We start from the raw sequence: 27800 nt of genomic DNA on the forward strand, positions 1-27800 counted from the left end.
AGTAGAGAAAGAAGAGATTAACATTCTGGACACTGGAGTCTTCTGAAATATTGGCAGGCAGCCATATATTTGTGGACATGTGTCATTGTGGGTAGGTGCTGTCATTTTGTCATATATGTAAGTATGACTAGAGATGAATTAATGTAAAATTATGAGAGGAAATTAATGAAAAAGAACCATAAAATTAATACTACAAAAATCCGAAACAAAGAAATGGGATATGAGAAGAATGATTCTCTATTATACCATTCTTGACAATTCGTGTCAAAGATTTTTAGCGGTGATTGATGTTGAGAAGAAGATGACTGAAACTTGGCCATCATGTTGAGCTCATTAAGCTTCTATGAGATTGGGCATAGGCTAATATAATTCTTGTTTCTTATGAGTGATGAGCAGAATTAATAATAGGAATTTCGTACTGAAACAACAATTAATAGATGGCAGAGATTCTCTGAAACCAATTAAAAGGTGAAAGCCAAACACCATTTTTCTCATCAAAAGTCACCTCAGTAACATCCTTTTACAGTAACTGACATTACACGTAAGCAAAATTTGACAACAAAAGGTAAAGCAAGCAGCAGAAGAGCAACAGGCTCGCTGGAACCTTCAGAGAGAGAAAGTGAAAAGCAGGAGGAACAACAACAACCAAATCAAAAATATAAACAAATATTAAAGGCACCTCAACAAAACCCAGATCTTAATTTTCCTTTTTTCACACACATATATTTATTTCTTCTGCTTAATTTAGATTTCACATCAAGAAAACAGGGAGAAAAGCTTTTAAAGATTGAAGCTTTCGTCGTTTTCTCGAGAAAAATTTATTTTTTATCGTCCTTAGAGGCTGTTCATGAGCTTCTGAGATTGGGATCCAGTTTTGGGAATCTGGGTTTCGATTGAAACGGTGAGTTTTGTCTTTGTGGGTCTGTTTTTGTGGTTAATAGTTATAAAATTTGTGTGTTTTTTTGTTACGTTGTGTGTGATGTGAATGAGGATCCGTCGGTTAAAAGTTAAAAGTCGGCATTGTGGATTTTTAGTGTGGGTTCAGGATTGAATAACTGTAGTGTGCCATGAGAGAGCTGCTCTGGGTTTGTTTGTAACCCATTTAAAACTATTTTTCGAGGTATTTTATGGTTACTGCATTTATTCAGCTCTGGTGTTGCACATGTTTGCTTAAATTTCCACCTTTTTCAAAACAAAAAATAGGGTTTTGATTTTGATGCCCTGATGAAGATTCTGTTTTAATATCTGCGTGATGTTTTCTTTTTTATTTGAACAATGAAGTGCGCATGAAAAAGGTGAACTGAATGAATATAATTGATATAATAGAAGAAAATAAGATTATTTTGTTATTTGATTTAATTTTAATGGGGTCTGGTTAAATTAGATTTTTTTATCGAGATTTGTTATTTATATTCACTCAACTTTCACGGGAAAGTGCAATTTTGACGTATTTAAAGCACAGAGGGAGTGATGCATGATGCATCACAAGAAAGTTGCTTATTTCCTTTATTTCCTTGTGCTATTATCAGATGCAGCCAAAAGAGTTTAGGATATAAAGTTCGGTGGTTACATTTTGGTGTTGGATTGTTCCTTTTGATTTTGGTTGTGTAGAGACATGATTATGGTGATTTCTATTTTGTTTTAAATGGCCTCGATGGGTTTGTGTTTCTGCATTGGATGCTTAGTGCTGCTTCTCTTTTGACAGTGTGCCCTGGCATATGTGTCTGCGAGTCTGCTGTCGATTCATTTTCTTCAACTGAAGATCAGAGCCAACACTCTCCCTCTTGCATTTAACTGAAATGTCAGGTATGTTTAGAGGTTAATGTGTTGCTAGTGTTATATGCTTATGAACTGAGTGTGTCTGATAGCTGGATTCATTGAAAAACTTGAGTATAGAAGGGCTAGAAGTTCTTGGGACCAATGATGAAATTAGAGAGAGAAGATCTGATTTTGAGAACTCGGAAGATGAGAGACGACGATCGAAGATTGGCAATCTGAAGAAGAAGGCTATAAATGCTTCAAACAAGTTCACTCATTCTCTAAAGAAACGGGGAAAAAAGAAAATTGATTACAGGGTTCCTTCTGTTTCCATAGAGGATGTACGTGATGCAAGAGAGGAGAGTGCTGTCCTTGAATTGCATCAAAAACTCATTGAAAGGGATTTGTTGCCTCCCCAGCATGATGACTACCATACTTTGTTGAGGTTTGTTGTAGCCCTTTTCAAAATATATGAGTGCATTGGCTGCTTTGGTTATTAGTTTTGACTACAAACTAATTGATTTTCTTATTCTTAATTTGTAGATTTTTGAAAGCTAGAGACCTAAACATCGAAAAAACAATTCTCATGTGGGAGGAAATGCTTATTTGGAGGAAAGGATATGGAACAGACACCATATTGGAGGTATGGGAATACATATGTATGCCTTGCAGTTGTCATATCTTTCCTGCATCTATGTTTAATGCTCAATGAACTTCTGGATACTTAGGATTTTGAGTTTGAAGAGCTGGATGAAATCTTGCAATATTACCCTCAAGGATACCATGGAATTGATAGAGAAGGACGGCCGGTTTACATTGAGTTGCTTGGAAAAGCTCATCCAAGTAGGCTTATGCGTATCACCACTGTTGATCGGTATTTGAAGTACCATGTCCAAGAATTTGAGAAAGCTTTACTGGAAAAATTCCCCGCTTGTTCAGTTGCAGCAAAGAGAAGGATCTGTACAACAACTACAATATTGGATGTGCAAGGCTTGGTAAGTTGACTCATATCCAGCTCATTATGGAATAAATTGATTTTGAATGGTCACCATTAATACAGTGTCTCTTGTGGGACTCAGGAAAGTGTTGTGGTTATAAACATCTGATCTGTTTTAGTGTATTGTCAAGAGTTAGTTAATTCCAGCATCCAGCTTCACTGCTTACTATAGTAGTCTCAAGATATTAAGATTGAGAAAAAAATACACTTAAAAAAAGTGGTGAAAGGAATATCTTCCACTTATATTAGCAGTTTGTTTGTGCTCCAACTTCTGGTTTATAGAAATTTAACAGTGATCAGAATTATATCACAGGGAATTAAGAATTTTACTCGGACTGCAGCAAATCTCTTGTCCACCATAACAAAAATAGACAACAATTACTACCCCGAGGTATTTGAATCTTCCTATGGATTTTCTCTTGCAACTCTTTCATTTTCTTCAAGTTATTAACCACATGAATCTACAGACTTTATATCGCATGTACATTGTCAATGCTGGTCCTGGCTTCAAAAAGATGCTTTGGCCCGCCGCACAAAAGTTTCTTGATGCAAAGACTGTTGCTAAGATACAGGTGAAGCATATTATTCATGTTAAAGTATCAATACTTTTCCTGCAGCCATAATTGACTTTGCCTCTGATTTCTAATATTCAGGTTCTAGAGCCCAAATCTCTGGGGAAACTACTTGAGGTCATTGACTCAAGGTTTGTTCACTGTCGATTTGTCTTTTAAACATGCAACTAATGGAGTCAATTATTGATTGTTGATTTTTATCCTTTTCAGTCAACTGCCAGACTTCTTGGGCGGTTCATGCACTTGTTCTGCAGAAGGAGGGTGTCTTAGATCTAATAAGGGTCCTTGGAATGAGCCTGACATAATGAAAGTAGGCCTCTTTCTTATTAGAGTTGTTATTTATGTTATCTCTTGGTTCTGTGCATTGAGAATGAAAAGCTACCAAGGTTGAGTTTGGATTAGTTGACATTAACCTAGGTCTCTCTATTCATAGATTGTAAAAAATGCTGGACCGGCCTTTGTGAGGCAGATAACTCGAGTTTCAAGCGAACAGCAGAAATTTCACTCCTATACTCGTTCACACTCGCTGAAGGTAGGTCTTGGACTTATGATCACTGATATGTTGATGTTACATTAGTATATATCTTGTGACTAGGTCTGGGTATGCTCTCTGTTTTTTTTTTTTAAATCAGGGAAGAACTAGTGACACATCAACAGCAGAATCAGGGTCAGATATTGATGATCCTTTTTCTGCAAGTGGGCGAAGGAGTTCTACAATGTCTCGTTTAGCTCCTGTTCATGAAGAAGTGAGTAGTATAACCTATGGTTCATATATAATGAAACTGTTATTTGTATGATAATGTAAATCATCGCGTAAGGTGAGTTGGCTTGTGTACACACGAGTGATAAAAATCTTCGATTAATCAGGTGAAAGATCTTAATGCCTACTACAGTTGTGATGATAATTTCACTCCTTTTGAGAAAGCTGTGGGAACTGATAGACGAGTGGGACATTCTCAGGATCAATTGCTTAAATACAAAGATGCAGGAGAAATTTGTTGTGTGACAATATCAAATTCAGAAGGTATTTGTTGATCTTCAGAATCATTTGCTTTGGCACATTCTGGTTTTGCTTATAAATGTTCTGGTTATATGGTTTCTGAGTATCCTGCTGATATTATCCCTGCAGTTGAAACTTACATCTCATTTCTTGACAAATTCAGGGACTCCAGTTATCTGTTTGTTCAACAACGAGAAGGAAAAAGTTGAGAGAAGAAATATTCAGTCTGTGACAAAAATGCTACTATCCTTTGTGGTCAAACTAGTTGCTTTTTGTTGTAGTCTGCAGCTACTGTGGAGAAGGCAGAATGACATTCATCCATCTAGTATTTTGGAAAACAACACAAATAGCGATCCACCAGCTGTTGAAGCTGTGCATGAGGAAGACTTGGTCCTTCCTTGTATTGAGCGTCTTCAGAAACTGGAGAAAGTTTTTGAGGAACTTAGCAATAAGCCTCCTGCAATCCCTTTGGAGAAGGAACAAATGCTTATGGAGTCTCTGCAAAGGATCAAGTCTGTTGAATCTGACCTTGAGAAAACAAAAAAGGTGTGCCAGATTCTTCTTGTTTTGGATGCTATGAAACTGAAATTCTGATTACAGAGGTAAACTTGTTAACAATCATGTTATCGGGACAGGTACTACATGCTACAGTGGTGAAGCAGCATGAGATTGCTGAACTTCTAGACAACTTATGGGAATCTAAATTTAGAGTAAGTCACTTTCCCATATCCCGTACAAATTTGGTGGATGATCTTTCTCTAAATAAGTTTTTTCATTAGATTCCCAAATTGGAATATCTGTGTTTGTCCATTGTGTTTGGCATACTATGAACAAGAACTCATAAAAACTGAATGATTATCCTTTCTATAGTTTTTTAAGTGAAGCTTGACGTCGGTGAGCATCTTTCTTGCAGCAAAGGAGACTGTTCTGTTGAATATTTGAGAGCTGACATTGGAACAAAGGTACATCTGCAGATTGGACTTATGCAGGAAGGTGATGCAGAGAAGGAACAGCCTCAGCAGCACATATTTGGAAGAGGCCGGGCAAACACTTTTTTTAACCCCATTTACCAAATCCCTTTATTTTCCTTGTTAGTTAGTGGTTAACAAAAGTTAGCGTAAAGCTGTTAATGGGTCATATGCCGTATTCGGCTTAAAACAGTGTAGAGAGTAAAAGAAGAAAAAAAAGTACAAAAAAAAAAAAAAGGGAATCAATGAAGTGTTTTGCAGTGAGCATATCAAGTTACTTTCCTACTCAAACGCTTATAGCCAGTTTATCAGACTGAAGATTTGTTTACTGTAAATGAAATCTCAAACCCTTTTTAACTGAAAGCATATGCTTTCACCTTCCATGGAGCATGCCTGCCAGCCATACCTTGCTGGCTGAGTTAAAAGGAATGCAATAGCAATCTCCTCTGTATAAAATAGTTGACTAGCCTGTTAATAAAAAACTCCACAACTTGATCCAACTTGAACTGCCAAAGCTGATTCTGAAAGTTGAGAACAATCCATGGCCTTGTTATGTGTTAGCCAAAGGTTGCATATTATGGTCAGTGTTCTGTGAAACAACCTTTGAGCAAAATATTGCAGGAAGAACCAAATTACCTGAAAATTTTTGCTAAAAAAGACCCGTAAAAGAGATCGAATATGCAAATCAACTAGTTGTTTCATGGGAGGATAAGGATGGACATAGAGATTGATATAGAACAATAGAAGGTGTCCTGCAACTCTTCACTTAATCAAAGGACTTGGTCTCCATGATCACCAAACCAATGAATCTAACAATGGTAACAAGGTTCCCATTTTTTATATATTGGCAGACATATCCTAGCTGGAAAACCAACAACCAGCCAATATTTAGAAAGAGCCTCGTGCACAAGCCAAGCCCTTTATAGGGAAAAAACAGCTGCCTTCAACACGGTTCGGACTCCATTAATACCAATAAAATTCAGTGTTTTTTTTTTTTTTTTTCTAATACATTTTACCCTTTGTTAACTATTAACTAAGGACCTTTGAGTTGAGTACACTGAAACTGAATCAATGGATTTCCATTCCTGTCAGTAAGTAGAAAAGGGTAGTCCATAATTTAAAATTTCAGGAACATACTAATGAATGATTGCACACACATCTTTTATTAGTCATACTATAGCTTTGATATTTTATGATATCAAATTGAAAAAATGTTACATCGGGTTAATTTTAGGGATGACAATAGGGTGAGGTCAAATATTTTACTCTTTATCCTCAAACAAAGAAATATTTTTTATATTATTTCCATTCATGTCTTTGTCTTTATTGTCACTAAGAAATCTAATAGTATCTTACTATATTTCTTTTTTACTATAATATAACTTGTAGAGTTACTGTTAATGGACAAACAAGTATAATGGTCAAAACATTTCTAATGTTACAGAACAATTTCTATAATAATAATCTAAACTTTTTTAATCAATAAAAAGAGATAATAATATTTGAAAAGATATTGAATTAACATCTTTATTCTATTAAAAGATATGGATTTTGTTTTTTTTTTTTAATTAAAGACACTAATTTTCATATTTTTACTATTAAAGAATATAAATTTTTAAATGTTTTTATTAAATAATTAGAGCTTTCAATATTTTTTAAAGATAATAAACAATCATAATTACAATAGTTTCAATATCTTCTTTTAAAGGTATTGAGTATATACATTTAAGATTGTTTATCTTATCTTATTTTAAAAATAGGTTGACTAGTTTGATAATTTTTTAATAAATAATAATAAAAATATAATGTTTCTTAGAAAAAAAAATCTGAAAGTTTTTTATTTTTAATAGGAAAATTTTACTCCATTGTTAATTAGAAACATAGCAACGTCATGGTAAAACCTTAAAAGTCTTTAACAAAGAAATAAAGTATGACAAATTCAGAACGGCTTCCCTTGGTTGAGTTGAGTCCAGTTATATCATGTGCTGCCAACGAAACCGCGTTAAAAGCTTTACTCTTCTTAGAAGAGAACAGTTAGATCATTGAAGAAAGATTCGATCTTTTCCTTGAGAGAGAGAAATGATGGAGTTGGGGTTGAGTAGAAGTATCTGCTCATTTCTCTTAGTTTTTCTGTTTGTGGGTTTGTCTTCTTCAGCTTTCATTTCAGGTAATAAAGGTTTATCAATTTGTGTTTACCATTTGTTTTTGGGTGAATTTATGTGGTCGTGATTGAATCTGTTGTTATTTTTTATGATTATACAGATGATGTCTTTGGATCTCATGCTACGGCTGGCAGAAGCCTTCTTCAAGCTAAGAAAGGTTTGATATTTGCATCTTTAGTACTTTGAGTTTATCTCAGATTTATTTGTATGGAATCTAAGACCTCAATTTTTTATTTTTTATTTTATCATATACCCGTTTGTTTTAATTTTTCTATTTGGTGTTTTTCTGATAATTTTGTTGGAGAAAGAAATGAGCTCTAGTTTGTGCAGATCATTCATCAATATGCGGATTTTTGGTCGTCTTAGCTTGTAATTTTGCTCATATCAGTTGGAGTTTGTGCTGTGTTGCATAGAAACTGATAACTGCAATTGCCTTATGTCTTTGTGTGTCAAATGTTAACATGGCTAATTGAGGTAAGTGGAGGGTATTGCAAATGTATGCTTCCATGTTCCCTAAAATTGATGTAGTCCAAAATTAAATTAGGCTGCTGCCTATAGAGACTGAATTTTCTTGGTAGTTTCTAAAAATGTTATTGCTTTTTGTGGGATATAACAAAGTCTTTGAGTATATAAAATCCTTGGCAGCATGTTGTATATCTTTGACCTGTTTTGTGGGATTGCTGATTATGGAACATCCATTTAGAAAGGATACATAATTTGATGGATCTCTAGATTATAGTGTGAGTTTATGGACAAGTTGGATGCTCGAGTGATTCTGCTTACCAGGGGACATGAATTATCTATATTTGTGGATGTTGATATAGTCAATTGCTGATGAGTCTCTAATCTTCGTATGCATACGCTTCATACATTCACAGTATTACAAAGAGTTTAGAGAGTTAGAATGAAAAGAATAAGATTAATACAATATAAGGAATCAGTAAAAGGTATGCATCAGATCAGTCCAAAATTCAAGGCAATAATGCAATGTGCTGGGTTTGCTTATCTCTTGCATGTCTTGATTGTTAGAGGAAATTATGGTAGGAATGTGGTTTTGCATAACATATTTTAAATTTTTTATTGCTTGGTTAATTTTTGGATGCAAAGAGTGTGTATTTAGTTTCTTGAAGCTGCATGAACATTGAGAAATGTTGACATTATCTTATCTTGCACAATCTGCAGCTTGTCCGGTGAACTTTGAGTTTCTCAATTACACCATCATCACAAGCCAATGCAAAGGACCAAAGTTCCCAGCTGATAGCTGTTGTAATGCTCTCAAGGAATTTGCTTGCCCTTACACTGAGGAAATTAATGACCTAACTACAGATTGCGCATCAATCATGTTCAGCTACATTAACCTGTATGGAAACTACCCTCCGGGCCTTTTTGCTGCTGAGTGTCGGGAAGGTAAGGAAGGACTCGCATGCCCTGCACTCGCACCATCAATGACAGACAACGCAAACACAGGTACCATTGTACCTAATCCATCCACACTGCTACTGGTGACAATTAGCTTCGTAGTGTTGGTATACCAGTTACTATGAAGTCATGCAAGTGTGAATTCTTGTGATTGTTGATTGTTCATACGTTGGCCGGTCTTTAATTTTGTTTCAATTTTGGGATTCTTGATCCAAGTAAAACAAGGCATACGGAAAATTTAATATATGTAACGGTGTTGTATTGTGTGATGGTTTGTTTAAATCCAAGTATTTTGATTGAAACATGAAAGGGCAACTCCTCCCAAATTTATTCATTGAAACATTGACTTGGCAGAAGCATAATCTGATTATCAAAGTTTTGATGTTTGCAAAGAAGACTAGAAAATCACTGAACACAAAATTTGACAAGGAAATAATACCCTAAGAAGAAAATAAATAATTATATAATATGAAAACAATGTGTTTTTTAAATTTAATTTTAGATGGAAAGAAACGTGTTATTTATGCCAGGTGTTTGGGTGGAAAAATGTAATTTACTCTTAGAATATATTCTTCCAAATTATACTATACTATACTATACTATACTATACAGTTATTAATTTTCATGTATAAATTCATATGAATCAATAATTGATAAAATAAAAAAATAAAAAATTATTTATTCCCTAAAACTGCCACGTGCCTTCGTGGATTCCTTTCCTTATCACTGCTTGGTTGGCATTCAGTTGCTCATTTCCTAGGTTGGCCGGTGTCTCATCTACTTTCGACAACAAAACAAATGTGATTTTTGGTAATACAATAATGGACAAATCTTGTTTTTATAGCTTTGCCGCGGCAAACTAAACGTACGATTTTTTTGTCATTCTCTCTCAAGGTTTCCCCTTTTCGACAACCATCAAACTCGGGAAATCCCACATGTAATGCAACATGTGATAACAACAACAAATGACCACTAAAAATTATTAACGTTGGTATATCGCCAAGCAAGTTATTATATAATTATATAATTTAATTTTTATTTTATTTTTAATTAAAAATCATTATATTAAATCTTGTTTAAATATATAAATAGAGCGTAAAAACATTCTAAAGTTACGAACATCTAATATAATTATATAATAATATTTTCAAAAATGTTTTAAATATATTGATGTTTGATTGTTAATTTGTTCATCATTATTAGATAATGACACTTTCATCTCCACCTCATTTATTTCTATTGATTATATGATTAATATTTTCACCAAAACTCATTTTCCACAACACTTTTTGAAGAATTTAGATACCCCTAAATAACATAAATGATATTTTTCAGCGAAAATCAAACTCTTTTAATTTAAAAAAAAAAATCTAAAACAATGTCAATAAATTAAATTTTTATTTTATCCTTATTATTTTATTTTTTAAAATTACAATAAAACCCCAAATTAATAAAAATTTTAAAAAATCTTTCAAAAATATAAATTGAATAAGAATCATTTTATTTTTATTTCCTTTCACTTACACTGCATTTTTTTTTTAATCAACAAACACTAATTGTCATTCTTACTTTCAGAAACCATCTTCAATGTTGATTCAACTTTCATGCCTACTCTAACCACTGATATCTTCATTTTTAATTGATTCTCTCAATGATTTAGTCGATTCTCATTATCAAAACCTCCATAATACAACTCAATGTCACCTCTCTATCACATGACTTTGTCTTTCTCAACAACCTTGGCATCGTGGCTCAATTGTCGGCAATGGTGATGTTGAGATTTAATGTGGCTAAGGCAAAATTTATGTATCGTGAAATGACTTTTTTGCCTTTAGTTTGATCTTGGATGGGAAAAATGGTACTTATGCCATCTTAAGAAGTGAAAGTCTTTTTAGGTGAAACCTTGGGTGGGACATCAATTTACTGATACCATATGGTGTCTCAGGTTACACAATTACTTCCTTGTATGGTAAGACTCATCTATATATTCAGATGTATCAATAAATGATAATAAATAAAAATTATTTCATTCAATTATTCACATTTTCCTTCAGTAATAGAAATGATGGAGTTGGGTTACGTAGAAGTTTCTGCACAATTCTCTTAGTATTTTTTTGGTGATTTTATGTGGTAGTGATTGAATTTGTTGTTGTTTTTGATAATTATACAGATGATGTCTTTGCATCATCTTATGCAGCAGGTGGGGTGACAGAAACCTTCTTCAAGCTATGAAAGGTTTGATATTTGCATCTTTAGTACCTTGAGTTTATCTCAGATTTATTTGCATAGGAGCCAAGATCGATCTCCATTTTTTTAACATACCCATTTGAGTTTCTGTTTAGTAGTTGAAGCTGCATTTGCACTGAGGAATGCTGACATCATTTTGCAGCTTGCAAGGTAGAGTTTAAGTCAGCCAATTGCGCCATCATCACAAGCCAATGCAAACAACCGTGGAATCGGCTTGCCCTTACGCCAACAGATTGCGCCATACTACATTAATTACCATGGAAACTACCCTCCTGGCCTTTTTGCATCCCTCTGCATGCCCACCCAACCCAACCCGTAGTCAGTGTACTGGAATCCTGATCATAGTAAAACAAGCCAATTTTAGTTTCTTTATTTGTATTAAGTATTCGATGAAACATTGAAATGGCAGAAGAATAATCTGATTATCAAAGTTTTATTTGATTTGATGTTCTGTTACATCTTCATCTTTCCAACTCAAGTAATGGCATTGACAGATAATCAAGGCTCAAGCAATTCCAAAAAAAATCCCGCCCAACTATACAGATAACTCATGCTCAACTTAAATAACTTCAATTGAAGGCATGCCATTTATGAATTCCCGGTCCAATAACTCAGGTGATGATATATACCTACTATCTATTTCATACTTCGTTAGGATTTGCCCAATTGTGTACCAATAAAATTATTGAGTGAATGATTTTTTTTTTCCTATCACAGCTTGACGGATTGGGAAATTGTTTATAAATTAATTGTATATGTATTGATTGTATCCAATACCTATACATGGGATGTAATTCCATTCAAAATCAATATGTTTAATATTTTTCCATAAAATTTAATAATACAAGATATCACTTCCTTATTATACAAGTAAGACTCGTATATGAATTCATAAGTATCAATAAATAATAATTAAAAAAATATTTCTTCAAAATTCACATATTCCTTGAGCGAGAGAAATGGAGTTGGGGTTGAGTAGAAGTATTTGCTCAATTCTCTTAGTATTTGTGTTAGTGGGTTTGTCTTCTTCAGATTTCATTGCAGGCAATAAAAGTTCATCAGTTTGAGTTTACATTTTTGTTTTGGGTGATTTAATGTGTTGTTGTTTTTGATGATTATACAGATGATGTGTTCGGATCTCATGCTGCTCCTGGCAGAAGCCTTCTTCAAGCTAAGAAAGGTTTGATATTTGCATGTTTAGTAGTGAAAAAATGTGCATGTGCATGTGCATTGAGAAATATTATGTTGCACAATGTGCAGATTGCCGTGTGGACTTTACGCTTCTGAATTTCAGCATCATCACAATCCAATGCAGAGGACCAAAGTTTGAAGCCGCTAGCTGTTGTAGGCCTTTTAAGGATTTCGCTTGCCCTTTTGCCAACGCAATCAACGACCCAAAAACAGGTTATGCCGCAGCCTTGTTTGACTACGTTAGGAAAATGGGAAATTACCCTCGGGGCGTTTTTCAAGCTCAATGTCCTGAAGGTGACAAAGTAGTCTCATGCCCACCCTAGCCATCATCAATGTCACACAACTCTAACGCCACCACCATCCTACTCTTGATCAAAGTTAAACAACCCATTTTGACTCAGGAATACACACATTTTAATTTAGGTTATTGTGCTCCATTTGTCCTGTGTCTTTATTTGCAATAAGTATTCAATGTGTTATGAGAGTTTCCTCCTTGTAGACTACTTAACTAATATTCTCATCATTTATAATGATATAAGATAATCATATATACTGTTGAATTTTGATGGTATAGAATATGTATAACACACAAAATAATAATACATTTAACTTTTACGCCCCTGCCATACATGGCCGGAACAAGATCTCCCCTGTTTGAAAGCTTTCTTTTGAAAGTGTGAAGTAACTTTCTCCTGTAACTCTCAATGATGCTTCTGTATTTTTTGATAGCTCAGCTTCATAATCAGAAGCGACATAACATAGTTTCTACAATTCCAAAATGTCAAATAGCATTTGCCAACTTGAAAAGAAAGGTGTCTCATAATGTGATAATGTAAGACATGCAAATATATCAATACCTCTTTCAGTGTGCCAACAGTGTACAAGGATTCAAATTTTATACCACTCTGCTGCAGAAGCAACCTAAGGTATCCAGTAAGTTTTAATGCTCCCAGTCCAATAAATTCCACACCCACCTGACGCATTACTTTACCATTTAAAACTACAAGATAAAACAGCAGAAAATGTAAGAATGTTAGGCAAAATAGGACAATAATAAGGGCTATTAAGGATTGACAGAGAAAAAATGAATAAATAAGCAAAGCCAGCATACTACAGAACCAAACAAAGAAGCAAAATAGCTTACTTGGAACAACAGAAGTGACTTGGAAACCTATATTAACAACAATTCCTGAAGTTCTTCTTACTGCATACAACGCTAGAGTTGCCTAGATATTTACATATATTAGAGCTACTAGTGTAATGTATAAGACAAGGAAAAATGGAAAAATTTCCTCTTTAATTAAATGAGGAGTTCCAATTAGGCCATAAAAAATGAAAAAATAAAAAATAAAAACCTAATTTACTTGCATATTGCAGGACGGACAAATGGAAGACAATGATTGATAGGATTAATTCAGGACTTTACTACACCAAACGGTAAACAAAAGAGGTAACAATTGCAATCATGACACATACATAGCATCTTCAATCCAGGACGAAGAGATCAATTCCAAATTTGTTTATGTACGTTGACCAACGGTTTACGGTGGAGAGTGGAAGTCGTCGATGCCGGAGATGGTGGTTGGAGAGGTGAAGAAAAAATTTAGGGGAAATATGTGACTTTTCAAAGTTAGAAAACTTTAGTTAGAGGTGAAGTTGTTAGTTTTTAAAACTTAGGAGAAAAATATAATAAATTTTATATTTTTTAATATTATTAATAAAATAACAATTTAACCCATTTTTTTAGTTGAGAATTTTAACGGCAGTAACGTCATAAGTAAGACTTTGGGTTTTTCAAACTCCATTAATGTGACTTTGAGAACACGCTTAAACTTGGGTGGGAAATAGTCCTTTGGCCTTATTTTTTATCACCATCCTTTAATAATTAAGTTGACGGTGAATGTAATGTCTCACGCTCGTTATGGGTTTTGTAATTACTATATAAAGGATAACAAGCATACGTAGTTCAAAAAAATCAAATATATTGAAAGATTATTTTGGAAAACTGCTAAGACATATCGCTTTAGGGACTTTCAAGCTATCATGAATAGAATTGTCGAGTAAATTCCATTGTAATAACCTATTTGACTGATATTAAGTATGAAAGATGGGTGTATGCCCACTTTGGAGGATGACGGTATAACATTATAACGATCAATATTGTTGAGTCCTTCAATACTTTGACACAGACTACTTGTAATTTGCCTATCACTATATATTAATTGAGTTTCTTAGGAGCATAATGCAACATTGGTTTTTCAATAAATGAAACATGACTAATTCGTATGACTAAAATTTTAATAATGTTTCTTTTTTTATTGCATTTATTAGTATTACAGGTGAGACATCTCACATATTAATACCATTCGCTAAGGACAAAATTGTTGGACATGTATTCAAATTTGCCAATATAGTTATTAAACTAATCAACATACAACAATACGACGCCCATGATTCACAACAATAAGTGTTCATCGTGAATATTCTCTATCAAACTTGTGATTGTGGGAAATTTCAATTTTCCTAGATTTTATGTATACACGTTATAGCTATTGTAAGGTACAATAACCTCTCCGACTATGTAAGATCGGTTAGTGTATCTTACTAGACAAAATATTTATGAGGGGTGTATAAAAAAGATATTAATCCACTAGGAAATTAATCAATTCAGGCACCATCAAATATGCATGCAATTTATCCCTCAGTGATGAGACAACGACAGTCCAATCGTTCTTCTAACCATGCAAGAAGACCTTTACAAGGAGAGAAAATTCGATAATAAAACTGCAGTTAATGTTATTAGCCTGCTCATAATCACTTGAATTGTCCAAATCCAACTTTGGTGTCAATGGTTGGCTCATCTTGCACATCAAATAATGAAGGAGGACGAGGTCGTCGTAGTCACAATTAATTTTTTTTATTGTTTGATATTGTAATTTTAAGTGTATATATATTGATGTTTAATTTATCTGTTAGGTTTTGTCCAAATTTTAATGTATTAATTTATTATTTTCAGGTTTTTAGGTGTACGTGATGACAGTGGATCAAAACAACAAAATGAAATTACTATGATATTTATTTATTATTGTTCATTTTATGTATTTATTTGATTTCATTATATCACACGATGTATTTTGTACTAACTAGAGATGACAATTTAGGCCCGACTTTAGGGGCCCTGACCCTAACGGGGAGGGAATTCCCCGATAAAAATGGGGAAAGGGGCGGGGATTGAGATAAAAAAAATCTCTGTAATTGGGGACGGGGATACATATGTCCCCGCCCCGCCCCTCCCTGGCCCGGCCCGCCCCTCCCCTCCCCTCCCCTCCCCCTCCCCCTCCCCACCCTACCCCACCCCCTAAATCTAATATATTAATATAATAATTTCTAAACTATTAAATTCTAGAAATTTTTACATTATGATTTATTAAAACCATAACTTTAATTTTACTAATTTTTGAATTATCAATTATCAGTTTTTACTAATTTCTGAACTATTAATCTAATATATTTAAAAAACCCCAGAATCTCATTATCATAAAATGCAAATGCACCAAATTAATTTTATTTTAACTTCAAAACTTAGTTAGTCAATCTACCAGGTTTTACACAAAAAAAAAAAAAACAAATTAGAAACTTGATAAAATCAATTGAAGCGAATGAAAAATGTTAAATTTAATGTTATTATAAAATTACCCTAAATCACATACATGACGAGCTACTAATAGAGAGATTGATTATTGCATATTGTTAGATTTTATGAAAACTTTGTATTTGAACTAAAATAACAATGAATATTTTGTAGCTCTTGTAGCAAGTGATATTTTGAGATAATATGATTTATTTTATTTATTCAAATGCATAAAGGAATTAAAATTTATATTTACGGGTATGGGGAGGGGATTTTTCCCCGCAGGGACGGGGCGAGGATGGAGAGGGGATTTTCCCCGCGGGGACGGGGAGGGGATGGGGAGGGGATTTTTCTTCGCGGGGAGGGGATGGGGATTCTTTTTTATCCCCGTAACAGGGACGGGGCGGAGACGAGAATTGATATCCCCTCCCCGCCCCTCCCCATTGCCATCCCTAGTACTAACATATTTTATTAATTCATTTCATTTCATGAATACGCATTAAGAAATCATCAAAAGAGAGTTATGATATAAAATATGCAAAAAACGATTAGGTATTTTTGTTTTGTTGTCCACCTCTAATAATCCCGTAAATGCAAAATACGATACCGCAAATTTCACTGCATTGTTGTCATTGTCTCCCTAAATTTGGTCGCCAACTATTTGTTCGATCTCTTCATGGGATAACAACCTATTAATACCTGAGAATTATTCTTCTCTCAATCGAGGTATCCTTATGCAATCAACGTAGTTGGACACCTTCATGCCCTCCTCGAAAATCAAATTAGTGACTAGCGTAAACTCAATAGAGCTGAATCAGATTCAAAACTATTTAATCTGAACGACATTTCTCTATCTGGGTTTTTGTGGTTAATCATACGAAGTAATATCGCATGCATAAAAACGACACTAAACTGTGGTTCTACCAAATCTAATAAATGTCTAAAATATGTTATTCGTAAAATAGCTCTCTAAATAAGTGTTAATTTATTCCTAATTATAGTCACAGTGTCCATCTTCGTCCGAAAAGACATGTGCACTCAGAATCTATATGCATCATGGAATCTGTATGCTCCCTCTCAGTAGTTGATTGCAAATGTCTGGAAAATATAGTAATTCATTTGTTATATTAATGAAAGGTTTATGAATTAATCGAAGATTAATCAAATAAACTGGAATATCATTATTAAATTGATATGATTAACATCAACTAATGTAACATTGAAATAAAAAAAAACTAGATTTTCATTATTAAAATTATTATTATTAAAATGAATTTTTTCATGAGTAACATTTAAAAAAAAAAGATAGGTGATAGGCAAAATTGGAATCAAACCTAACAGAAAAAAGGTTGGTAGGCCAATCGTTGTTGGCAATGCCAACACTTGGCATTTACATCAAGAGTTAGCAGAAACGCCAATGGTTGGCTTTGTCAACCTGTTCCCCATTGCAAATTTCATCTTTCAATTTAGCTGAATTAACAATATTTCGAGATCAAATCAAGATTTACATTTACTTAATTGGTAATTTACATTAAATTACTTAATTAAATTTAGATTGAATTAAATTTAATTGGTTTTTGTAATTTACATTGAATTACTTAATTGAATTCATATTAAATTAAATTTAGTACAATACGATTATGTTTCCATTTTTATAAGGAAACCTCCCTCGTTGTCTTACCATTACGTCGTTGCTACCAATCCAATAAGTTTCGTTGTTGGTCGATGATCGATGAAACTGCTCACCACATTTTCTTTGTGCATGAAAAACAATCCAATAATCTCTGTTATTATATGCTATATATGTTAATTATATATAATATGATTTTCATGGGAAAACAAACAAAGACTATTACAAAAAATAACTACATACATTCATGTGAATGAAGCAAACAAACATTATTTGAAAGTATTCTCTACGATATTTTATGCTTCTCTACAATATTCTTTGCACAAATATTCTCTACAATGCAAATATGCTTTGTTTCTTGGGATATTATATTATTTATATGATATATAAAAAATATTCTTTGCGTTATTCTCTGCCAAGACCTAAATTCTTTACATAAATATTCTTTGCAATACACTAAATTCTTTGCATATTCAACACCAAGACCTTCAATACATGCTCTTGGTAGGTGGCTTATTGGATTATCTTTTCATGTACTACTTTAATATGTGATTAACGTCAATTAAAATTTAGAGATATAATATCAAGTAAGTTTAAAATTTTTTTAGATTTAATCTAAAAAATTTAAACTCAAAAATTTTAAATTTACTTGATCTTATCTAATACATATATATAAATCTTGTTTTAAATATTACTACTAAATAAAAATAAATAACAGTCTTGTCCTATTTTTTTAGGTTGAAGATAGAAACAATTTAGACATTCCAATATACAAAGTAATAAAAATATTTAGAGTGTAAAAAATATGATATAAATATATATGTAATGCAAAACAAATTTGTAAAGATGTAATGCAAATATCACATTACCAAAAACATACTAACCATAACATGTTATACCGGCATGTGTTTATAATTTATCTATTTAACCTATCATAATTTGTGTCTTTGTAAAATCTACTAATTCGACCAATTATGAATCATTATATTTTCACACATAATGTAACAAGTTATGATTGGTTAGATTAATAGGTTATATACATTTGACCGTTTATAACTTGTTATATCGTAATTGATTCTATTTAATAAATTATTATTTAATATATCAACAAGTGTTTATAAATTTATCTATTTAGACTTATCGTAACTTGTTTTATCGAAATACATCTCTATTAAACAATCAATAATAGTACAATAAACACTCATTAACTTTGAAAAGTTCTGTTATAAACCCTTTTATCTTTAAAAAAATAGATAACCCAACAAAACCTTGTATTTTATAAGTTAAGATTAATTAAGATTTAAGAGTACTCACAAACCTCCAAATTAAAAAAAAAAAATCATTAATTAATTTTTTCATTTTTGGGGGCTTGTGAGTTATAACAAGTTCCTCCTCAATGTTTTAGGATATTCAATAAACCCAAAGATTTTGAATAATAATAATGCATCCACAAAATTTATTACTTTATTATAGTACATATATATATATACCCTAGGTTTAATGAAAGTGAATAAAATAAAATAAAAAAATATAATAGTACTAAAAAAAAAGCCAATGAAATAAAATGAAAAATAATAAAATAAAAGTTACTAAAGTTTTTTGAAACAATATATTACCTATTCTATTCTATTCTATTTTTGTCTTTTTTAATTATTATGCTTTTCCGAAAAAATATATGAATAAACAAAAGTATTATAATTCTTATCAAATTTTGTAGATTTCTAATGAGCCTTCTTAATTGATCAAAAAATTGGTATAAGGTTTGATCAGTCTGATTGATTCGATGGACATTTGACATTAATATAATATAAATAAAATTTTAAAATAAGTTCATTAAATATATTTATCACCTAATGTTGAATAATAAATGTTGATACTTGTTTCACCATTAGTCAATCCGATAATAATGCTGACATAGTCATGGATCAATATGCTCCATTAATAAAAAATTTGGGTGTGTTTGTTACTATCCACAACCCTTGGGTGTGTTTTACTTTCCTATTTGTTAAGGAAATTGCCAGATAAAAACAATATTTTTGCAATATAAAATGACACGTCGCTTTCGTTCGGTCACAAGCTCGTCCATAGCCACTGGATAAACACAAACCCCTCTCTTTCTCTCGCGTTTTCTCATCATAGTCTCGAATTCTTGCGATCGTTTTAACCCACCGTCAATTTCATTTCTTTCTTATTTTCCATTTTTTATTTCGATTTTTTTGTATAAACAATTTGGTCGTATAAATCTTCCATATGCTCTCCGGTTTCTGATATTTTGATCTCCAGATCGGGGCTGTTTTCTGTAAACCCTAATTCTTAAAAAGAGGTGAATTTTATTTCTGGTTTTTTATTTTTATGTGATGTGAATTTTATTTTGATTTGGTTGCATTAGGGTTTTTTATTTTTGTAATGTTTTAGCTGGTGTTTTGTGGTTTGATTTTGTTGATTAACATGATACAGGTTCAGCTTTTTCGGGGTTTTCGTTGTCTTTTGATTATTTGATTTGGTTTAATTATAATTCATGGTTATCAGTATCATACTTTATGCTATAGGTATCATACGAGATACGTATTTTAGGGTATGTCTGTGGGTGTATTGTACCATAAGATAAGTCATACGTGTCCGTATCACCGATACAGATACATACACACTAGGTCGGGTCTGAACCTGGTCGCCCAATCCGGTTCAATTGCTTTGTCAAGCTGAAAACGAAAACTCTTTTCTTCTCTGTACTGTCATCTTCATCATTTGCTTGTAAAATTTTCTTTGTCTTTGATTATTTGATTTGATTTAATTATAATTGTGATGATGCTGATTATTCATGATTTTTTTTTGTGAATTTATGTGGAATGTATATATTTTTTTCTTTTTAGAAATAATTTTTGCTTGTGTGTTGTCCTATCATAGGTAGAATTTTATATGGGATTGCTAAAAAGAGAGAGCCCTAAAAACTGATGGAGAAAATGGGCTCTAAAGTTGGGGGCTTTTGGATTTTGTATTTGGAGTTAACTTGGCTTGGTACATCTTAAAATTGGATTTTTTACTTAAATGCAGCTGTCTGAAACGGATTTTGATGTTATATTGCTTGATTATGATGCCGAATATTTTTATTGCTTAAAGAATGAATTGAAGTGAATGAGAAGAAAGCTTTTGTTTCTTATATATCTCCAATGGAACTGATCTGAGATATATTGTTAATTCATCTCTTCATCCGTTTTTTGCGTGAGCATGGTGTTCATTTTGGAATTGTGAAATTAGTGAAAAGATATAGTAGTTATAGAGTGCATAGAATGGGTTTCAGCTCTCACATTATGATCTTTGCAACGTGGGAGGCATGATGTCACATGAGTTATAGCCTCAATTGATGTCAATTTTTAATGCATGGTGACTTGCATATTTTAGTTTAGTGCACGACATCACTTTCTATGTTAATGACTAGTCCCCTCTTTAATTCCACCATAAGAAATTTCATTTTGTGCATTATTCTAATCATGAGATTACAAAAATCTAATTTAAGTCAATTCCCTTCACACTCTTTAAAAGCATCTCAAGTCTAAATTTAGTAGAAGAAAATTTGAGTATATTTTATTTTACGTGTTGAACTAGACAGTTATTTTATTCTCTGATGCTTAAATTCCTATTGGCGTAGGTGTGTTTTTCTCAGGCTAAATATGTCTAATTACCAAGGGGATGATGCTGAGTATATGGCAGATGAATATGATATGGAAGACATAGATGATGATGTGGATGAGCAATTTCGAGGCCGCGTAATGGGTGGATCAGATTCTGAATTTGAGGAATATGAGTACTCAGTATGTTGATGTTTTGCATTATTATGCATATAGATAAACCTGAATCAACATCTATCATTGTTATTTAATGGAATGTGAATTCCAAATAATTTATGTGAAGTTTTGTTCGTCATTACAGAGTTTGAGTAGTTTTTAATATGATTTTTGCAGAATAATAAGATAGCTGATACTTCTGCTGCTCAAGCTAGGAGAGGTAAAGATATCCAAGGTATACCGTGGGACAGACTTAGTATCACTAGGGAAAAGTACCGGCAGACTAGGCTAGAACAGTACAAGAACTATGAAAACATCCCTCAGTCTGGAGAAGGGTCAGGGAAGGTACACGTTGCTATGTTTACTCTTCGCGCCTCAAACCCTCCCTTTTTTTACCCAATTCCATGTTTGTAAATGTTAACTTGTCATTCTATTGGAATTTGATTTAATCTTTTGTTTTTTCTTTTCTTGTAAGAAGGATTGCAAGATTACTGAGAAAGGGGCTTCATTTTATGAGTTCAGAAGAAATTCTAGATCTGTGAAATCAACGATTCTTCATTTTCAGGTAGTTGAATGTGAATTTGCATGTGATTGCCTATGAGCTAAAATTTATATCTTTTTCCCTTGGCACTTTGTTTTTATTTACATTTTGATACGAAGCTTAGGAGAACTACACCTAAAAAATTAGCTATTAAGATGGGAGAGCTCAAGGCCATATAAACCCCATATTAGTTGTCCATACTTTCCAATGTGAGATCTAAGTCTTATACCTTGCACTTGGGATGTTAACATACCACGACGCTCTGTAGTCCCCACTTCCATGCGGGTTGATTGTGCGTTAGTTTCATGCTAGCCTCGAGTGAACACTGCAATGTCAGCGTCACCACCAGCTTTGCACGATTGCAACTGAGAGACATGGTGATGACTCTGATATCAAATGATACGAACCTTGGGAGAATCACACATTAAAAGCTAGTTTTTGAGATGGGAGAGCCTAAGACCATATAAACCCCACACTAATTGCGTATACTTTTCAATGTGGGATCTAAGTCTCATACTTTGTACTTGGAATCCGAACACATTTGCTTTTTGGGTTATATTTGATTAGCTTGAGTAACTAAATGAATTTTTATCATCAAAGTCCTTGCTTTCATAACTTTTTTTTTTTTTACCATAAATTCATGGTAGATACTGATTAATTTTTCGTTTACTTGGTAAATATGTAGCCTTGACTAGTGATGCAATTGAGTTGAGTCGTGCTTAGCATTGCTTGGCTTGAGTTTAGCAGTTGCAGGCTTGAGCTCCATTTGTAGAAATTATGTTAACCCCATAACTTATATATTAATGAATTATGTCTATATTCAAAATCAAGAAGTAAGATTTTTGAGGGTGTAAGTGAAAGATTCTAAACTTGTAGGGGCTTATGATATTATACTCAAGCTGAGCCGTGAGCTTATTGAACCGAGCAACAGTGGGTTCAAGCTCCTCTCGACAAAAATTGAACTGAGATCAGCTCGTTTGGAGCCCTAGCCCTGATATGGTGATGGGTTGTGGATTCAACTTAGCTGAGACATGCATTGTGATTTCTGAAATAATTTCTCATTATAATGATGTGTTTTTGCTTTGTTGAAAAATAACTGTCATGTGTTGTCTGACATCTTTGTTTTCCTGTGTTTTAGCTAAGGAACTTGGTTTGGGCTACATCAAAGCATGATGTCTACCTTATGTCACATTTTTCAGTCATTCATTGGTCTTCATTAACTTGCAGCAGGTCTCAGGTTCTCAACGTTTCCGGCCATGTGGCACCAACCGAAGTTAGTGTCTTTTAACTAAAATTTTGATCTGTAAAACTACATTGTGTTTCTCTGTCCCTGTTTTTGTGGAAATTTTATCTTGAACAAAGATGAAACTTACTATTGTACTTTTTTTAATGTAGAAACACCCTGGCAGTCTGTTGGAGGGATTTACGCAGACTCAAGTTAGCACTCTTGCTGTAAAAGATAAGTTGCTAGTTGCTGGTGGATTTCAGGGAGAATTAATTTGCAAGGTGAGTCAGTGAAGAGATATCTTGCATGCACACTTGTCTACATTGAGGCAGCCCTTTCTTGGATTAAGATTTCATTCATATTGTGTATATATACCTGCACCTTGAAGTGCCTTTGGTTGAAGAGCTTGTATTTAAGGGATCCATGATTGAATATGATGGGAATATCAAAAGTTCTGATATACAGCCTCAGTTAATATTTTGTTTAGGCTTAATAATGTCAGTCATGCCCCTTCCCATCTTGGTCCTGTTAAGAAAAATAAAGTTGGTTTTTGGTTTGTTACTCACAGCAATGTTAATGGTTCTTTTTGTTCTTGTGCATACAGCATCTAGATCGACCAGGAGTGAGCTTTTGTTCTCGTACAACATATGATGATAATGCTATTACCAATGCTGTTGATATATATGTCAGTCCCAGGTATGCTTTCTCATTCTGGTGCTGTTGCTGGAACTCCCCTCCCGCCCCCAAGAACACTCACACGCACACAAAAAGCCAAGTTTAATTTATCTTTTGCTCTTCATTCCCAGTGGTGCAGTCCATTTCACTGCCTCAAATAATGACTCTGGTGTCAGAGATTTTGATATGGAAAAGTATCAACTCTCTAAGCATTTTCGTTTTCCTTGGCCAGTGAATGTAAGTTTGTTACATTGAACACTCCATTTGTCCGTATAGTATTTGGTACCTTTGTTCAATTGAAGGGTTTTGTACTTCATTTTCTGTGCAATATATGATTCACATGCAGGCTAAGGCTTTCAATTAATTGTTTTTCTTTTTGTGCTTTCGCAGCATACTTCACTGAGTCCTGATGGTAAACTTCTAATAATTGTTGGAGACAACCCAGAGGGTATGCTGGTGGATTCTAATAGTGGAAAGGTGATTATCTATACTTTTGTCAATATATTTTTTTCATTTTTTGGGAAGTTGATAAAAAATGAGTTGGTGTCATCTGATGCATGTATATCTGGGTGCTGGCAGTAGAAATTAAAGCATTTATTGATTTAGACTTGTAATGTCTGCAGACCATCACACCATTGTGTGGACATTTGGACTACTCATTTGCATCAGCGTGGCACCCTGGTGGTGTCACATTTGCTACAGGAAACCAAGACAAAACCTGCCGAGTTTGGGATATACGGAACCTATCTAAGTCTGTTACTGTTTTGAAGGGCAACCTTGGAGCCATCCGTTCCATTCGCTATTCATCTGATGGTCGATACATGGCAGCAGCCGAGCCTGCTGACTTTGTGCATGTGTATGATGTTAAAAGTGGGTATGGGAGGGAGCAGGAAATCGATTTCTTTGGTGAGATATCAGGAATATCATACAGTCCAGACACAGAGGCTCTGTTTATTGGCGTTTGGGACCGAACATATGGTAGCCTTCTTGAATATGGTAGGTGCCGTAATTACTCATACCTTGATTCCTTGATTTGAGATGGATGTGTAAACTGCAAATAAGTGGTGTGTTGGTGCAGTGTGTACTTTGGTTCATTGAGAAACTTAGTATCATGCACATTCATATGTTGGTAGGGAGATAAATTGTAGTTGTAATGTAATATGATGTGCAACTTAGGGGTTTACTGTTGTTGTTTTAGCTGTAGTCCACTTCTGGTGGAGTTGAGTTGAGGGTGATGATGATGATCATCGTAAAGGGGAGGGGATGTACAGAAGGCTAGAAAGTATGCATGCACTGTTCCATTTGAATTATAAACAATTGAAAGACAGAGAACTTTGGCATCCTGGTTAATAGGACAATTAATGTCATCAATCATTTCTGCCTCTTTCTATGTATTTATTGTTGTTGATCTTCTGTTCATGGTTGCTTTCTTTTTTCCCGTGATCAAACATGAAAGATGAATGCTTATATATGAAAACCCATTAACGAAGTAGGAGTTGGTATATCCAAAGGATTTGTTGTCTATGGTCGCTTTCTTTCATGCCCAGATACAAATATAAACCTCTGGATAAAACCAGTAGAAATTCAGACGAGAGGACTGTCGGAGGATTTATTGCCAATGGTTGCTTTCTTTCATGCCAAAGTACAACTGTATGCCTCTGGCTGAACCTTTAGACATTCAGACGAGAACCAGAAAGAGAGATTCTATGAAAGAAATTGAACCCCCCGAGGTGAATCGATCGCGAACCTTCTGATCTGGCGTCCCGACGCGCTGCCATTGCGCCTCAACTCCCTTTGTTGTCTAATTTGCAAATAAAACTGAATTCCTTGTTCAACTGGTGCCAAAAATCTCTGATCCCTGGAGCAACCAATAGTGCATAGCCAACTCACTTTCCAAAATCTTTCTTAACTCGTTTCCATCCTCAGAAATCTTTCTTCACTTGTGGATTATGTGATACATTTCCGCCGCCCACGCCTCTTCTCAATTCTTTACTTTCTTCTTCCACTAACCATAACCATGGCAGCCTCTTCCACTTTCTTTACTCCCTCTTTCTCTTCCTTCCGAACCCACCAACTTTCTCCCTCCAACATCTCCTTCCAAGGCCTCAGACCCCTCTCCACCAAACCCAAATCTTCCCTCCCCTACCTCTCCACCTCTTCAAAAAAATCCAACGGTGGCGCCATCAAAGCTGAGCTCAACACTTCTCTTGTTATCAGCCTCAGCACTGGCCTCTCCTTGTTCTTGGGGAGGTTCGTCTTCTTCAACTTCCAGAGAGAGAACGTGGCCAAGCAAGGTTTGCCTGAGCAGAATGGACTCTCCCACTTTGAAGCTGGAGACACTCGTGCCAAGGAATATGTCAGTCTCTTGAAATCTAATGATCCTGTTGGCTTCAACATCGTTGATGTTCTTGCCTGGGGCTCTATTGGCCATATTGTTGCTTACTACATCTTGGCTACTTCTAGCAATGGCTATGATCCCAAGTTCTTCTGATTTTGTTCATCAAGTGTAACTTCATTGTTATTTGTATACTGGAAATTACTCTGTTGTGGTGGTGGTGCTGTGTATTTCTCTTAATGCTCCGGTTAATTGTTTTGCAAAAAATGTTCCTATTGTTTCAGCTTCTTTGTTCTTGAAAATACTACCTAACCCATCAAGAGTATATATTTTTGACGGCAACAAGATGATCTCTCCCCGGCTTGGTGAATCATTTGACAACAATAAGATTGGAAAGTTTTAATCTAGGTGAAGTATGGAATGATTACCTTGTAAAATAAAAGGTATTTTTAAAGGTGGTTTTGCATCTTCAAATTAGGAAGTGCCTATCAAAGTCTACTGTTAAAAAATGATATAAGTTCATCATTCAACATCAGAAATCCATTTATGGTAAGCCTATATAAATAAAATTCAGGGTTTAGAGTTCAAAATGCAAACTTGATGAAGAATTATTGACCATCCATATTGTAGTTTGCATTTTCATGTATCCCTACCAACTTAGCCACCTTAAAAAGAAGCATATAAAATATAAATCATTAATTGATAAATTATAATAATAATAGTTCCAACTTCCAAGGGCTTCTCAAATAAATTATAAGCAAAAGTTTTTATTTTTAATTTTCTCTGAACACCTCATCATTAAGTATAGCAAAAATATTAAACCCCTATCATTTATCTTTTCCATCATCACTTCTCTCACTTAAAATGTCGACCCACATTATAAACGGCCAAAATTCTCCACTCATTCCCAACAATAACACCAAGTCTTGTACTTATAACCACCAACTAGGAGGATGTTGCTCAAAGTTCTGATACTTTTTGGGCTACTCTCAAGGCCTTTCACAAGTCTTTTGGTATTAAATTCAAGTATGTAACTTGTTCTTTGTTTCTGGTTTTTTCCCTTTAAAGTTAGTGAATCATTTTTTTCTACTCCAAATATTTATTTACAAATTACTGGCCTTTATCGCTTTCTCTCGGCTCAAGATGAGGTTTATGAGGAGAAAGGACAGGAAGGAAGGATAAGGGGAGATGTTGAAATACAAGTCCTATGACTGAATGGTGCTAGTTTTAGTTGTTGTTACTGTTACTGTATTCCCAATCAATACCATCTGCTAAAACTGAGATGGGGGGCGGTTGTGCAACATATATTGTGCAAAATTTTTGTTCATGTGGGTGTTTGATGCTTTCGACCTGATAAAAGTAAATTTACTTACAAACCACGGTGTCATCAAAAGAATAGAAGAAAATAAGATATAAAACAGAAAAAGTAGATCTTTTTACAAAAGGATCCAAAAAAACCAGACGTGAATCGAACACGCAAAGTTTTAATCTGGAGTCGAACGCGTTACAATTGCACCACGGATCTTCTATGTTATAAATGATTAATTCTCAAAATAAGCACTATCTTGTAAATTTTAGTTAATGTGATAAGTAATATCATAATTTCATATATCTACTATGGTACATCCCTTTAAATATAAAGTTTAGAATAATATTTTTTTGGAAGA

General features: G+C 33.8%; 4 protein-coding genes across 7 annotated transcripts; all 4 read left to right on the forward strand.

The window, feature by feature from the left end:
* The first annotated feature begins 285 nt into the window (after nucleotides 1–285).
* On the forward strand, nucleotides 286–5658 carry LOC123218321 (phosphatidylinositol/phosphatidylcholine transfer protein SFH13-like). 2 transcript variants are annotated; one of them, XM_044639729.1, is made up of 15 exons: nucleotides 286–901; nucleotides 1706–1806; nucleotides 1897–2203; nucleotides 2302–2401; nucleotides 2487–2753; nucleotides 3069–3146; nucleotides 3223–3327; nucleotides 3409–3458; nucleotides 3538–3637; nucleotides 3761–3859; nucleotides 3960–4073; nucleotides 4288–4351; nucleotides 4491–4873; nucleotides 4963–5037; nucleotides 5241–5658. In XM_044639729.1, exons 2-15 carry the CDS (start codon nucleotides 1800–1802, stop codon nucleotides 5259–5261), a joined length of 1770 nt encoding a protein of 589 aa, XP_044495664.1. In that variant the 5' UTR covers nucleotides 286–901; nucleotides 1706–1799; the 3' UTR covers nucleotides 5262–5658. The 2 variants fall into 2 exon arrangements, with proteins under 2 accessions (XP_044495664.1, XP_044495653.1); XM_044639718.1 differs by having other exon boundaries at nucleotides 295–901; nucleotides 4195–4351.
* Nucleotides 5659–7166: 1508 nt separating this feature from the next.
* Nucleotides 7167–9185, forward strand: LOC123218325 (GPI-anchored protein LLG1-like). Its single transcript, XM_044639743.1, has 3 exons — nucleotides 7167–7462; nucleotides 7558–7614; nucleotides 8640–9185. The coding sequence occupies exons 1-3, from the start codon at nucleotides 7375–7377 to the stop codon at nucleotides 8999–9001; spliced, it is 507 nt and encodes a 168-aa protein (XP_044495678.1). The 5' UTR covers nucleotides 7167–7374; the 3' UTR covers nucleotides 9002–9185.
* Nucleotides 9186–19636: 10451 nt separating this feature from the next.
* Nucleotides 19637–25181, forward strand: LOC123200170 (uncharacterized WD repeat-containing protein C2A9.03). 3 transcript variants are annotated; one of them, XM_044616354.1, is made up of 11 exons: nucleotides 19637–19898; nucleotides 20480–20590; nucleotides 21222–21384; nucleotides 21535–21702; nucleotides 21833–21922; nucleotides 23037–23171; nucleotides 23294–23404; nucleotides 23728–23819; nucleotides 23930–24035; nucleotides 24189–24275; nucleotides 24422–25181. In XM_044616354.1, exons 3-11 carry the CDS (start codon nucleotides 21244–21246, stop codon nucleotides 24833–24835), a joined length of 1344 nt encoding a protein of 447 aa, XP_044472289.1. In that variant the 5' UTR covers nucleotides 19637–19898; nucleotides 20480–20590; nucleotides 21222–21243; the 3' UTR covers nucleotides 24836–25181. The 3 variants fall into 3 exon arrangements, with proteins under 3 accessions (XP_044472289.1, XP_044471578.1, XP_044473004.1); XM_044615643.1 differs by lacking the exon at nucleotides 20480–20590; XM_044617069.1 differs by lacking the exon at nucleotides 20480–20590 and having other exon boundaries at nucleotides 19638–19898; nucleotides 21836–21922.
* A 147-nt stretch (nucleotides 25182–25328) lies between these two features.
* On the forward strand, nucleotides 25329–26416 carry LOC123202050 (photosystem I reaction center subunit V, chloroplastic-like). The gene has a single exon (XM_044618105.1). The coding sequence runs from the start codon at nucleotides 25816–25818 to the stop codon at nucleotides 26287–26289; it is 474 nt and encodes a 157-aa protein (XP_044474040.1). The 5' UTR covers nucleotides 25329–25815; the 3' UTR covers nucleotides 26290–26416.
* Nucleotides 26417–27800: the final 1384 nt, after the last annotated feature.

Source organism: Mangifera indica, chromosome 1 (genome assembly GCF_011075055.1).
Source record: "Mangifera indica cultivar Alphonso chromosome 1, CATAS_Mindica_2.1, whole genome shotgun sequence".
NCBI classification, from domain to species: Eukaryota; Viridiplantae; Streptophyta; class Magnoliopsida; order Sapindales; family Anacardiaceae; genus Mangifera; species Mangifera indica.

Coding starts and splice junctions, on each gene's coding strand:
- LOC123218321 (XM_044639718.1), top strand. Junction 4,352..4,490: donor GACAATATCAAATTCAGAAG/GTATTTGTTGAT, acceptor TGACAAATTCAG/GGACTCCAGTTATCTGTTTG. Junction 5,038..5,240: donor TATGGGAATCTAAATTTAGA/GTAAGTCACTTT, acceptor TCTTTCTTGCAG/CAAAGGAGACTGTTCTGTTG.
- LOC123218325 (XM_044639743.1), top strand. CDS start 7,375: ATGATGGAGTTGGGGTTGAGTAGAAGTATCTGCTCATTTCTCTTAGTT. Junction 7,463..7,557: donor TTCTTCAGCTTTCATTTCAG/GTAATAAAGGTT, acceptor ATGATTATACAG/ATGATGTCTTTGGATCTCAT. Junction 7,615..8,639: donor CCTTCTTCAAGCTAAGAAAG/GTTTGATATTTG, acceptor CACAATCTGCAG/CTTGTCCGGTGAACTTTGAG.
- LOC123200170 (XM_044616354.1), top strand. CDS start 21,244: ATGTCTAATTACCAAGGGGATGATGCTGAGTATATGGCAGATGAATAT. Junction 21,923..23,036: donor CAACGATTCTTCATTTTCAG/GTAGTTGAATGT, acceptor CCTGTGTTTTAG/CTAAGGAACTTGGTTTGGGC. Junction 24,036..24,188: donor GTTTTCCTTGGCCAGTGAAT/GTAAGTTTGTTA, acceptor GTGCTTTCGCAG/CATACTTCACTGAGTCCTGA.
- LOC123202050 (XM_044618105.1), top strand. CDS start 25,816: ATGGCAGCCTCTTCCACTTTCTTTACTCCCTCTTTCTCTTCCTTCCGA.